This window comes from Moschus berezovskii, chromosome 3 (genome assembly GCF_049115385.1).
Source record: "Moschus berezovskii isolate FMDL1 chromosome 3, NW_MosBer_1.0, whole genome shotgun sequence".
NCBI classification, from domain to species: domain Eukaryota; kingdom Metazoa; phylum Chordata; class Mammalia; order Artiodactyla; family Moschidae; genus Moschus; species Moschus berezovskii.
Window position 1 is genome coordinate 54,565,382 of NC_142462.1, and position 14,394 is coordinate 54,579,775.

The following is a 14,394-nucleotide window of genomic DNA, read 5'->3' on the forward strand; positions in this document are numbered from 1 at the left end:
TGAACCTCGTCTGAAAAACAGCATACTTCACAGTAATACTGTGAGTTTTACAGTAAAGGGCTTACTTAGACGGCGTAGCACACAATAAGGGGTCAATAGCAGATGGGGCTGTCTGCACATTTTATGAACATGTCAGGCACTGCGTATGCACTAAAATTCTATTACATCACAGCCCCCAACCAAAGCGAGCTCCAGTCTTGTGTTGACTGAAAGAAACTCTTTAAGGCTGACCTAGAATAGCAGTGAGGCTGATATATATTCAGAGGTGTAGAGAAGTATTTGACAGACCCAGGTTAGGATCTGGAAAGGGATTTTAGGCAACACTTATTCCAAATCTTATCCTAGTTAAGACAATGGAGACTAAGGTGCGTATTTTCAACTCAGAAGCATTTTTCTTTAAAGATAACAGATACAAACCAGTCAGTCTGAGCTTATACTGTCTTTTCATCTCAAGCTTACCAGACATAAGCTCTCTATCTTAACCAGAAGCCAGGCTGGATTTTCAGCACTAGTGTCAAACAACTGACCCCAAGGTGGGCTGAGTAAGGATGGTGTCTGCCTTTTACCTCCTTTAAGAACAAGGTCGCCGGGCACAGGCTTCAGCCCGTACGCGTCAATCCTCTTGCTCACCATGTTGTTCCACACGTAGCTCTGATAGCTGTGAATGTACATTAAGCGATTGTTTCTTGGTATCTGAGGGGAGGGAAAAAAACAAGCAAGAGGAAAAAAAATTATTCTGAATACTAAAAGTACTGTACTTGCCAAGACATCCCATTTGTTAAGTGGCGCACCTCATATAAGAAACTCCTAACTTCCATCTCCCATTTTTTCTAAGAGTTTACAGAAACAGTGACTGATACATGGCAACCAATTTCAGAGACGGAACCCCTCAGGCTGCAAGGTATTCACAATCAGCAGCAGCTCCCATTTTGTACCCACACAGTGCAGACGTGAATGTGAAGAAAACTAGTGCTTTGGAATTTATACTCTACATCAGCGGTTCCCAACTTTTTTGGCACCAGCGACTGGCTTCGTGAAAGACAATTTTTCCACGGACACAGAGGGTGGGGAGGGGTGGGATGATCCAAGTGCATTCTGCTTCCTAAGCCACCACTGATCTGACAGGAGGCGGAGCTCAGGCAACAATGCAAGAGATGGGGAGTGGCCGTAAATACAGATGAAGCCTCTCTCACTCACTCACTGCTCATCTCCCGCTGTGCAGCCGGGCTCCTAACAGCCACGGACGCGTGTCAGTGCGTGGCCCAGGGGCTGGGGACCCCTGCACTAAATCAGAGACACAGACTTCCAACTCAAGGAACTTACACATCAATCATAGAGCTAACAGTGTTTTCTAATTGTCCAGAAGGCAAAAGCCTATATGACTGATTGACATCTAATTTCCCGGAATAGGAATCCTGATTTTTTGGGGGTACATCTGGGGAACAACAAGCAAGACTTAACAATTAAAAGTTAAACTTTTAGTCTATTGGGATTACGGTATCCAAACACAAATATAGGCTATACTCACCAGGATGGTACCCAGAGAAACCACACTAAAATGTAGTCAATTAGACCACTTACTGTGTAACCCTCTCACTGAGGCAGGTTACATTCTGATGCTGGAGAGTGACCAAGAAATGACCTCTATCATGGGTTCTGATTTCTCAAATACCAAGATATTAATACTTCATTTAAATCAAACCTCCTCATAGATGCTATTTCCCACACAGATGCTTTTTTCAAGCCCTCCATGTTAATCGTCACTGCTCCACTGTCTGCACCTGCTGCCCTCCCCAGTCACCACCCAAGGTCTAAACAAGGATCCCTCAGGTAACACAGCTCTAAGAGATCACCAAAGGAGCCTCATTTATCTTCTGTTCTTTCGAAATTTAGTAAAATTTAAAGATAAAAATTTCAAAGCATTAAGCGACCTTGAGTCAGGGCCTGACTTCACAAATTGCACTCACTATGCCAAATGCAGAGACTATATTCTTCATTCCGTATTTTGAAAGTCCTCGGAGAAGCTGCCCTTCCACACACCTTTTGACAGGTAGTTTTCGGAGGGCAGCGGCTGGGTCTTTGGTCTTCGCCCATTCCTCCCTGCATTTAACCAAGTACCCCTTTTCAGCTGGAAGGGGGGAAAAAAAACAGTTTATCCAAAAGACTTTCATAACTTAAAACATTTCACAGAAAAGACAAAAATAGGAACTGCTATTTGTGACAGAAGTACTCGGAAGAGCTTCTGCTCACCTGAGAGCAATAATCAGAAATGAAAAGACAGGAAAGGCAGAGAGCTTACAGAACTAGATGGTTTTCATGCTACCATCTCAGGACTTGAAGAAAACCGCTGAGCACTGCCACCGGTGAGCACTGCCAAGCCGACTCAACATCAGACAAAACCTAGGCAGCCTTTGCTTCCTTCCTTCTCTTTTTCTACTGTATTGTCAAATGTAATGGGTTACTTTCCATAAAATTAGACCACCTTATCTCTTTTTAATGTGCAAATGAATAATCATCCACAGTTGACTTAATTATTTTGGTGATTTATAAAGTGATACTTAAATCCTTTTTCAATACAGTATGACATTAGAAGTTTTAATGAATTCTTCAAACAAAAATTCTCAGTGTGCTTTCTCCAAGTTTTTATATTATATTACATTCTGTTTTTATAACAAATTAACCACCAGTGAAATCTGTTTGGATTCCTGTTCAGAGATTTTGTAGTGCACAAAGAAATGAATGTATTCATTTATGAGTTAATAAATTAGATTAGCTTGAGCTAAAGAGCTGAAAATAAGAGATAAATTTTAAGTCTCTAATATATACATAGTGAAAGTGAAGCTACTCAGTCGTGTCCAACTCTTTGCGACCCCCTGGACTCTAGCCTACCAGGCTTCTCAGTCCATGGGATTTTCCAGGCAAGAGTACTGGAGTGGGTTGCCATTTCCTTCTCCAGGGGATCTTCCCGACCCAGGAATCGAACCCGGGTCTCCCACATTGTAGGCAGATGCTTTACTCTCTGAGCCACCAGGGAAGCCCTAAATATATATACATAAGACTTGTACAAAAATAAAGATGCAAAAATTTTGAAATAATGACACTAATTTGCACCTATACTTTTATTCAAAGCAATTTCCTGAATATCGAGTCATATATTCCTTTTTTTTTTTCTCTTAAGATTATTTTATTCTCACCTCCAGAACGGGGTTTCAATATTAAATCCATGACTTCAGCCCAGGAATTTTGTAGTATAGCTCTAAAATTAAACAGCATTTATTTTACTTAATTTTTTATTAAGATGAGTTTTATCTGCCCAAATTTGTAGAGTCAACAAATCATGTTACCTTTATATATTTTATTAAACTTAAAAGCAGAAAAACTAATACTGATATAATGACACAGATTTCAAATGTAAATGTCAAAAGAACTAAAAAGAAAGAAAATTAAGAATATAACATTTATATCATTTAGTATCATCTCATTTTTAAAATGCTTTACAGTATAAATACTACCTTTAAGCTGTTATACATGGTATCGTCTGTATAAATCAGTCTTTACATATCAATATTTATTTGAAACTTTAAAAAAATTTCTCCCCTATATTAAAAAATTTCTTGCCTAGGTAAAGAGAATAAATACAATTTATTTTTCTGCATTATAATTCTCATCAAAATGGAAGTATCTTTACTTTTGCTGATTATAAGTTATACATGTTTCCATAAAATTAAACAGTACAGAAGAAAGGAGGTTACCTTGTATCTAACCTCTAAAAAACAAACATTGTTAACACTTCAGAGTGTAGATTTCAAGACCTGCTTGATCTTTATGTGTATGCTATTTTTCCTTTTACTTTTATTATACTATCTTTGCCAAACAGAGGATATATTTTGTGTATCATATCTGAACGCTTTTTCTCATTAACATTTCTGGGCTTGGAGTCAGAAAGCCCTTCCCTACCACCAGAAAACAAAAATGCCTCCTATTAATTTTTCTATTTTTCTACTTAACTAGGGTTTTTATTTTTCACATTTAATTTATGTGAGATATTTGTGTTTTATGTAAAATGCTACTGTATATATTAATGAGATCACATATTTAACCTACTAGTTAACTAACTAGTAATTAATTAATCTACTAACTAGTTAGTAGATTTTTAACCTACTAGTGCAATGAATTATTCTAAAAAATACCCCACCGCTGGCCATTCTTGAAGTCCTGGAACAAGCCATGCTCCAACAGTCTTTAAACACCCTCCTGAGTAAAACATTCAGCTGGCCTAGGCCTTCAGTAATATTTCCAAAAAGAGCACAGTGCTAATTCAGGACTAGGTGGTGGTGCACCAAATACCATGAAAAAAAGACTTCTGTGTGCAAAAACCTTTGTTCTCTGGCTGGCCACTTGATTTTGTAAACAGTTCTACTAACCAGCCCTGCTCATTAACATATGTGCTATCTCTGGTGCTTTCTCCCTGTAACAACAGTGCTGAGGAGCTGCTGGACATGCTCTGGGGCCCACAAAGTCTAACTATTTATGACCTGACCCTCTACAGAAAAAGCGTGCCAACACTTGATATAAAGAAAAGTTGCTTAACTACGAGACTTCTTCCATAACACTTTCAAGATGCTACCACACGTGAGGGTTCAGTATACGTCACCATAGTAAAGATGGATCTATGTGGTTTACAATAAGCCATCCTATGTTAAAATGCTTTCTACTTTTCTGACATTATTAGTATCTTTCCTTTTTTCACTTTCTTTTATAAACCATGTAAAGTATATATAGCATAACATTGATCATTTCAGCTATTTTTAAGTGGACAGTTCTGCGGCATTAAGTCCAGCCACACTGTCGTATGAGCATCAGGACCATCTGCCTCCAGGGCTCTTCAGTCTCTCATGACCAACTCGGGATTCAGTAGATAGGGACTCCTTCTCTCCCCTCCCCACAGCTCCTGGCAACAACCATTCTACTTTGTCTATGAATTTGACTACTCCAGGAATCGCAGAGAAGAGGAATTACATAGTGTTTGTCCTTTTGTGACTGGCTTATTTCACTTAGCATGGAAGTCTTCAGGTTTATTCGTACTGTGCACGTGTCAAAACTGCCTTCCTTTTTAAGGCTGCATCCCACTGCATCTACAGACATTTTGTTTATCAGTTCATCCGTTAATGGACACCTAGCTGGCTGCTTCTACCATTTGGCTATTGCAAACAATGCTCTTCTCAACATAGGTGTATAAATATCTGTTGAGTGTTTTTATTTCTGTTGGGTATACACCCAGAAATGGAACTGCAGGATCATATAGTAGAAGCTCTGTGTTTTAGCTTTTGGGGACTGTCCTATCATTTCTACAATGGCGGTTCCATTTAACATACTCAACTGCAGTGTGCAAGGGCTGCAATTTCTCCACATCCAACACTTATTTTCTTTCCCTTTTTGTTCTTTTTTTAAATAACACCCATCCTAATGGGTACAACCTACTGTGGTTTTGATGTACATTTCCCTAATAATTAGTGGTACTGAACATCTTTTCATGTGTTTATTAGTCACCTGTGTATCTTCTTTGGGGAACAGTCAAGTTCTTTGCCCATTTTTAAATTAGGTTTTTGTGTTGTTATTGAATTATATGAGTGGGTTTTATTTTTTTGCCACTCCATGTGGCATGTGGGATCTTACTTCCCTAACCAGAGATTGAACCCGGGGACCTTGGCAGCGAAGCACGGAGTTCTAACTGCCAAGTTTGAATTTGGACTGCCAAAGAACTTCCCCCTTTTGCCTGAGCTTTCTACCCTCGCAACACAGCCTCAGAGAGGTAGAGGAAATACTACATGATATTTTCATTTTGTGCTCTTAAGGATGCATGAACAAAAGCAACTTCATAGAGTCAGCTGCTGAAATCATGGACTGAAGTTGAGAAGACCCCTCTCCTCTCAGGACTGCAGCTGACAAACCAGTGAGCCCGAGCTGCCGCCCAAATTTCACCTTTGCTAAAGCAAAGAATTTGAAGTGCCAGGAAGAACATGAATTAAATAATCTCTCAGATCACTTCCAACTCAAGCTTCCCAATCCTAACTGCCATGTGATTAATCAATTAGGTAACACAATATCCACCGGACAGCAGGATAGTGTAAGTAAGCTTATAAACCCAAGTCTTTACTGATGGGATTCCCACCCCAGCTCACCGAGAGGGATTTCCTATTATCACAAAGCTGATGAGAGAGTTCTTAAAATAAATTTTATGTGCTAACTGCATCCTACACCACTTGCTTTAAAGGGTGAGGGAAGGGCAGGTACCAGTTTAACAAATTAGGAAGCACCTGTTAACAGAGACGGTAAACTACACATCTCCTTCAGGCTACTCTGGGCCTGAGTTACCCAGCCACTACTGCTGGGCCACTTACTGAGCCAAGATTTACCTGTGTAAAAGAAAACAGAATCTCTGGATGGGCTATTAGGTAGGAGAGAAAAACTGATTTATCAGGTTAAAGCTCTTTGAACCCTGACTTACTTTTTTACCTTGTACATGAACTATCATAAAACAGAACAAAACTTAGAAGGAGGCTGTGGATCATCTAAAAGGATTTGTTTGGTCCAGTTTTCCAGGAAATCTAGAAATAACTAAAAACACTACTGACCAAAAAAAACAAAAACCTTCTTTTTTTTTAAATGAGCGAGTTCTTTCAGACAAAAGTTAAGAAATTAAATACAAACCTTCCAACTTGATATGTGGGGACAGCTGTGGTTCCGAACCTTTGCATTCCATAGTAGTTGATAAACCCAATCTCCTTGAGAGAGTTCATGGCTTGTTCCACTTGGTTGTCAGTTCCTGTTATATTTCTGGGGCAGGAGGGCCCAAATGACCCAGAGAAAAAAATTTACAGGCAAACACACTCAGGGATGCAAATCATAAGTTACATGGCTTGGCTCCTGTGCTTTTCCCTTGTTCCGTGGAGCTTTCTCTCTACCTCCCAAGGACCCTGTCTTTTTAAAAACTGCGAAGTGTACACAACATACAATTTACCATTTTAGCCATTTCTAAGTATGCAATATGGTAGCCTAAAGTACATTCACAGTATTGTGCAACCTCTACCACTATATACTTCCTGAACTGCTACATCTTCTCAAATTAAAATTCCAGTTACTGAACAGTAACTCAGCTCCCCACCTTACACCCCAGGTAACCTTTATTCTACTTTTTTGTGTCTATGAATCTGCGTGTTCTAGGTAGGTGGAAGCGTAAGCTGTCTTTTGCATTTCAGGAGACGGCCTCATTCCAAAGGTGGCGCTGAGTGAGTGGAGGGGTGGCTGTATTGGTACAAACACTACAGCTGGGTTTGCTCTCCCAGCTCCATCGAACCCCACCTCGCCTTCCTGGGCCGCCAAGATCACTGGTGCCAGCTCACAGGAATTAACAACCATTCCAAAGAGACTCGAGGTGACCCAAGAAGATCCTCCCTGGTCTGCACTCCCTGCCGCAGCTCTTTACCTGAGGACAACCGTGAAGTGATTTCCTTGAAGCTCTCCCAATTTCAGAGGGTTTTTCTGATAGCTGAAATTCCCCAGCTTAAAGTTCATCAAGCACTTGTTCAAGTGGGCAAGTCTTTGTGCAGTTATTCTAAAAAATATAAAATGTAAAAGGAGCAGAAAGATGGTCATGACATGCTGCCTGGCTAATATGACCTAGGACAGTTTATGACAAAATATGGCAGCTTTAAATGAGACTAGAAGCTGTGAAGACAGAAATGAAAGGCACCAAGGTCAGCAGGGTAAGCCTATCTTTCATTTGCCTCCGGAATGTTCCTCCAGCCTGAGGATACCTGTTCCTACTGAAATGATGCAACCTGGGTCATCGTTATATTCTTAAGTCTCACGTTACTTGCATACTGATAATGGAACAATTCTGTTTGAAATTTTCTACTTTTTGTGAGGAGAGAAGGGTGAGAAAGGGAGCAGAGAGCAATTCCTGCCGGTAAAAAAGTTCTTCAGTTCAGTTCAGTTCAGTCGCTCAGTCGTGTCCAACTCTCCGCGACCCCATGAATCACAGCACGCCAGGCCTCCCTGTCCATCACCAACTCCCGGAGTTCACTCAGACTCATGTCCACAGAGTCGGTGATGCCATCCAGCCATCTCATTCTCTGTCGTCCCCTTCTCCTCCGGCCCCCAACTACTAAGCATTAAAAAAAGAATCCTATTTTCATTTTTGTCTTTACTAAATAAACGACCCAATCAAAAAATGGGCCAAAGAACTAAACAGACATTTCTCCAAAGAATACATACAGATGGCTAACAAACACATGAAAAGATGCTCAACATCACTCATAATCAGAGAAATGCAAATCAAAACCACAATGAGGTACCATTTCACACTAGCCAGAATGGCTGCGATCCAAAAGTCTACAAGAAATAAATGCTGGAGAGGGTGTGGAGAAAAGGGAACCCTCTTACACTGTTGGTGGGAATGCAAACTAGTACAGCCACTATGGAGAACAGTGTGGAGATTCCTTCAAGAACTGGAAATAGAACTGCCATACGACCCAGCAATCCCACTGCTGGGCAAACACACTGAGGAAACCAAAACTGAAAGAGACACATGTATTCCAATGTCCATCGCAGCACTGTTTGTAATAGCCAGGACATGGCAGCAACCTAGATGTCCATCTGCAGATGAATGGATAATAAAGCTGTGGTATATACACACAATGAAGTATCACTCAGCAATTAAAAAAAATACATTTGAATCAGTTCTAATGAGGTGGATGAAACTGGAGCCTACTATGCAGAGTGAAATAAGCCAGAAAGAAAAACACCAATACAGTATACTAACGCATATATATGAAATTTAGAAAAATGGTAACGATAACCCTGTATATGAGACAACTAATCTTCGAATGTATAGGCATAAAGTTGTTTCTATTATTTATATTCTTAATGCTTCTATGAGTAATTCCCATTTTGAGTATTGTTTATTTGCAAGATTTTTCCTGTTGATTATTGTTACCTGATGTTTCCCTTTTTAGAGAAGCTTTTTAAGGCAGCTTTGACTCTGTTGAGCCTCTCAATTTTATCTTTATTTTTATTGCATTAATACATGGTATGTATTAGTTGCTTTCTTTATGATTATTCTATTTATTTTGCTAACTTCTTAAACTGGCTGTATACTTGTATACTCATTGCTTTTCCTTTTTATGTAAAGTCTAGTACATTTAAGGCCTCAGTGGATAATGTTTTCCATATCCTGTAGGTTTTAAGACTTTGTATTTTTGTTATCTTTCTGTAATAATGTTGTTTTTAAATGCCATATACTCAGTGAGTGATATAAACACATTGTAAATTTCAGTTTTCTAATAAATTGTATTAAAAAAAAAGTTCTTACTAAGCACTAAAAAAGAATATTTTCATGTTTGTCCATCAGAAAAATATTGTAATCACACTACAGAAAACTTGGAAAAGTACAGAAAAATACAGAAGAAAATAAAACTCAGTCTCATAAGCTAAAAAAAAAAAAAAAAGTTAGTATCTAACTTTGAATTTCCTCCTATTCTTTCTTTCTCAAACACACGTCAGATATATGTATATGATCTTTATCTGACTACAAATATTTAGTCAGAATCCTATTACCATAATCTATACTTTCCTGCTGTCATTTAAAAGGTATTATAAAGTTTTCATGAAAAACTCACTAACTTCTTTAATAGCAATACATGTTAAAAAAAAAAAGTACAGTACTAGAAAGCCTCTGCTGTGTCTCTGTCCCTCAACACCCCGCGCCACTGGCAGCCAACGTGAACAGTTTCTTGTATATCCCTCTATATCCCGTGTACTTTCTATACACGTATGTGTTCCTATTATCTCCTCTGTCTGTGGAATTTCTCAGTAAGCTTCTAATAGATGTTATATGAACAGATCTGCTTGACACATTTTCACAAATGAAAATGAATGCAACCATGTAACCAGTACCCAGACCCTCCCTTTTAAAAAACAATTTTTGTTACATTTACAAATTGTTTACTATCTTTATTCATGGAAAACTGCGTATTAGAGACGTGCCTTATCCAGAGTCCTTTCAGAAGCTGCCTCGCTGTGTGTACAGGTGCACAGGGCGGCTGCCGCACTGCCTGGATCTTTTCTCTGGACTTCATCTGACCAGTCCCCTGTGATGGCCATTTAAATTGCTACCCATCTTCTGCTATTACTATAAAGTACTCTCTAACAAACATCCTCATACAGACTTCATGGTACACCTACATAGGTGAATGATTTAGATATGTTCATATCTGAGAAGTGGCGGATTTTAAATTTTAACCCCTACTGTCCTCCAAAAAGGTTACACCAATTCACACTCCCATCATTAATATGTCAGTGCTTACTGTCTCATGCCTGTCTCCTCACACAGCATGTTATAAACCTTTTTTTTTAGCTCTGCCAGGCAAAATTAAAAATGCTATTTTCATTTGTACTTACCTACTTCTTACTGTGAGAGAATTTAAACATTTTTTCATATCTTGACAGTGGAGTACCTATTCTTCCTACTACCTCGTTTCTATTGGATTGTTAATACTCCTCTGTTTTCATAGATTAAGGAAATCTACCCTTTACCACACAGTGAGAAAATATTATCTCCCATTTTGTGAGTTCACTTTATTTATAATATTTTTATACTTTGGAAAATTTCCCAACTTAATGTTAAAAAAAAACAAACTGGTAACACTGTAACTAAGTCTTATACTTTACACTCAGATTTACCAATTGCTAACATTTTCCCACTGTACTTTACATGTATTTCTAGATATATGAACACTCCCATACCACACATACATGCACAGATACACACACACATATTCTGAACCACGTGAGAGTGAGCTGCAGCCTGGGGACGTCTCACTTTTTTAAAGAGAGTGCAGTGTGTGTCTCCTAAGAACAGCAGTCTCCCAAGCTACTCACCACCGGTAACCCTCAGGGAGCCTACGGGAATTCAGTGCTACCGAAAAGCAGTCCAGACTCAAACTTACCCGATTCCCCCAATAACATTACTGAGATTTTTGTGTGTGTGTGCTTAGTTGCTCAGTTGTGTCCGACTCTTCGCGACCCCACGAACTGTAGCCCACCAGGCTCCTCTGGCCGTGGGGATTTTCCAGACAAGAATACAGAAGCGGGTGCCATGCCTTCCTCCTGTGGATCTTCCCAATCCAGGGATCGAACCCAGGTCTCCCACAGCGCAGGCAGATTCTTTACAGTCTGAACCACCAGTGATTTTTAATGCTACTTAACTTCAGGATCTAATCAAAGACCAGGACAATCATTATTTCCTCAACAGTAAGACTCCCATAGGTTATGCTCAAAATCTTACTGTGAGGAAACAATGATTGTCCTGGTTCTTGATTAGATCCTGAAGTTAAGGAGCTTAAAAAAAAAAATCTAAGTGACATTACTGGGAGGAATTGGGTGAGTTTGGATGTGGACTGCTTCTCAGTAGCACTTAATATTCATTGGAAGGACTGATGCTGAAGCTGAAGCGCCAATACTTTGGTCACCTGATGTGAAGAGCCGACTCACTGGAAAAGACCCTGATGCTAGGAAAGATTGGGGGCAAAAGGAAAAGGGGGAAGCACAGGAGAAGATAGTTAGACAGCATCACCAACTCAAATGGACAAGAATTTGAGCAAACTCTGGGAGATAGTGAAGAACAGAGGAGCCTGGGATGCTGAAGTCCATGGGGTCGCAAAGAGTTGGACGTAACTGGAGTGTCTGAGTGACATGACACTCATGTCTGAGCGACTGAGCAACAACAAAAAAAGACTCCCACATTTTGGTGGGAGTGTCACACAGGTGATGCTGTGGCCTTTTCGGTGTATCCCAGCAAAATGGTACCTCTCTCTCCTTTTCCTTCTTAAATTTTTAATTTTTAGTGGGGTGCCACTAAAAATTCTGTGACTATCCTGGTTCCCCACTGTCTTTCATCCAACTGTTTAGGTACCCAAGGATAACTGCTGGCAGGCACAAATGTTACTGTGTTGACTGTGAAAGAGTGTTTTTTTAAACCCACCATTCCTCCTGCATCAGCTGACATTCTACAAATAAGAACTAGACAGTAAAATTTTAATTGAGAGTTTTAAAAAATAGCTCTGGGATTTAAGGTTTACTAGAAAAGGTGTCCCTAGTTGGAGATTATTTTTTTAAACTGTATCCCCAGGTATAAGTAGAGTGCCTTTTTTTTAACTTTTTATTTTGTACTGGAGTATAGCCGATTAACAAACAATGTAGTGCTTTTACACTTGTTCACTTGTTGTTTTAGAGTAGAAAGGATACTTTTTCTTCTGTTTCATTTTGGCTTACAGCAGTGATGTGTCTCATTTACAGCAGTGCTGGCCTCCATGCAATCATTAATACACTAATCTTCACTATTGGTTTTTTACAAAAGTTTACACTGGTGCCGCAAAAAACGAAAGAACTCCGGGCACTGGGGTTCCAGGGCTTTGACTGGGAGTTTCTGTTTACTCTCCCCAGTCAACTGCTGATGCCAAAAGTGGCTCATTTAGAAAGGAGGGGGATGAGGTCACGCTCTCTCCCCCGGCTTTAAATTATGGACTCTTTTCATCCTAGGCAACAAGGAGACTAAGGAAAGAAGAGGGGAAAGTTTTTCACACACAAGCCAGTAACTGCATCAGCTGCTGCTCAGTGGCTTTGGTTCTGCATTTAAAATTAACAGCATCACATGCTCCTTTTTGTTTTTGACTTTTTCTGTTTTTCAAAGGTAGATTATGGAGTATAAACACTACATCAAGGACTTGGCTACAAAAAACAAATATTCACAAATTCACTAGCTCAGAACATCTTTTCTCTGCTGATTTTAAATGTTACTTTGATTACACACTAACTGTGGACATATCTGGGTCTGTAATTATCCTAATTCTACTCATTTATGTGAAAGTATCACACTGCTTTAACTGCTATACTTCTATAATAGGTTTAAAATATACTGTGGCTAGACAATCATATGTAAAAAAATGAAATTAGAACATTTTCCATCATATAAACTCAAAAAGGATTAAAGAGCTAAATCTAAGACCAGATACTATAAAACTCCTAGAGGAAAACAGGCAGAACACAACTTGACAAAAATCACAGCATTATTTTCATAAGTCTGTCTTCTAGAGTAATGGAAACAAAAGCAAAAATAAACAAATGGGATCTAATTAACCTTAAAAGCTTTTGCATAGCAAAGGAAATCATAAACAAAATAAAAAGACAATCTACAGACTGGGAAAAATATATCTGCAAATGATACAAGCAACGATGGTTTAACTGACAAAACATACAGTTTATACAGCTCATTATCAAAAAACAAACAGTCCAATCAAAAACGGGCAGAAAAAAATAATAAAAGTTAAAAATGGGCAGAAGACCTAAACAGACATCTCTCCAAAAAGACATACAGATGGCCAACAGGCACATGAAAAGATGCTCAATAATGCTAATTATTCGATAAATGCAAATCAAAATTACTGTAAGGTACCATCTCACACTGGTCAGAATGGCCATCACTAAAAAGCCTACAAATAGGGCTTCCCTGGTGGCTCAATGGTGAAGAATCCGCCTGTCAATGCAGGAGACATGGGTTTGATTCCCGGTCCAGGAAGACCCCACACACTGCAGAGCAACTAAGCTTGTGTATGCCACAACCACTGAGCCTGAGCTACAACTACTGAAGCCTGTGTACCCTTGAGCCTGTGCTCTGCAACAAGAGAAGCCACCGCAGTGAAAAGGTCATGCACTGCAACTAGAGAGCAGCCCTGCTCACTGCAACTGGAGGAAGTCTGCTCAAAAACAAATACCCAGCACAAATACCCATCAAATATACATTAAAAAAAAACCTGAATAATAAATATTGGAGATGGTGTGGATAAAAGAGAACTCTGTACACTGTTGGTAGGAATGTAAATTGGCACAGCCGCTATGGAGAACAGTATGGAGAGTCCTCAAAAACTAGTAACAGAGTTGCCATGGGATCCAGCAATCACAATCTTGGGCACACACCCAGAAGAGAGGAAAACTCGAATTCAAAAAGATACATGCACCCCAGTGTTCACAGCAGCACTATTTACAGTACTAGTCAAGACATGGAAACAACCTAAATGTTCATCTAGAAATGAACGGCTAAAGAAGATGCAGCACATATATATAATAGAATATTACTCAGCCACAAAAGAATGAAATAATGTCATCTGCAGCAACATGATGGACCTGGAGATGATTATCCTAAGGAAAGAAAGTCAAAGACAAAGATATGATATCACTTACATGTGGTTAAAAAAAAAGGAACTTATTCACAAAACAGAAACAGATGCACAGAGAAAACAAACTTATGGTTACCAAAGGGGAAAGACAGGAGGGAGG

The 14,394-nt window shown here is 39.3% G+C and overlaps 1 protein-coding gene across 2 annotated transcripts in view; it reads right to left on the bottom strand.

Annotated features, from left to right (window-relative positions):
- Window positions 1–14,394, bottom strand: part of PUS7 (pseudouridine synthase 7) — a 55,303-nt gene that overhangs the window by 8,993 nt on the left and 31,916 nt on the right. For both annotated transcript variants that reach the window (XM_055420737.2, XM_055420738.2), the window contains exons 8-12: window positions 7,487–7,615; window positions 6,712–6,837; window positions 3,195–3,256; window positions 1,968–2,128; window positions 567–693 (exon numbers count right to left, since the gene is read on the bottom strand). In XM_055420737.2, coding sequence (XP_055276712.2) covers window positions 567–693; window positions 1,968–2,128; window positions 3,195–3,256; window positions 6,712–6,837; window positions 7,487–7,615 — 605 coding nt within the window. The remainder of the gene's footprint in view (window positions 1–566; window positions 694–1,967; window positions 2,129–3,194; window positions 3,257–6,711; window positions 6,838–7,486; window positions 7,616–14,394) is intronic.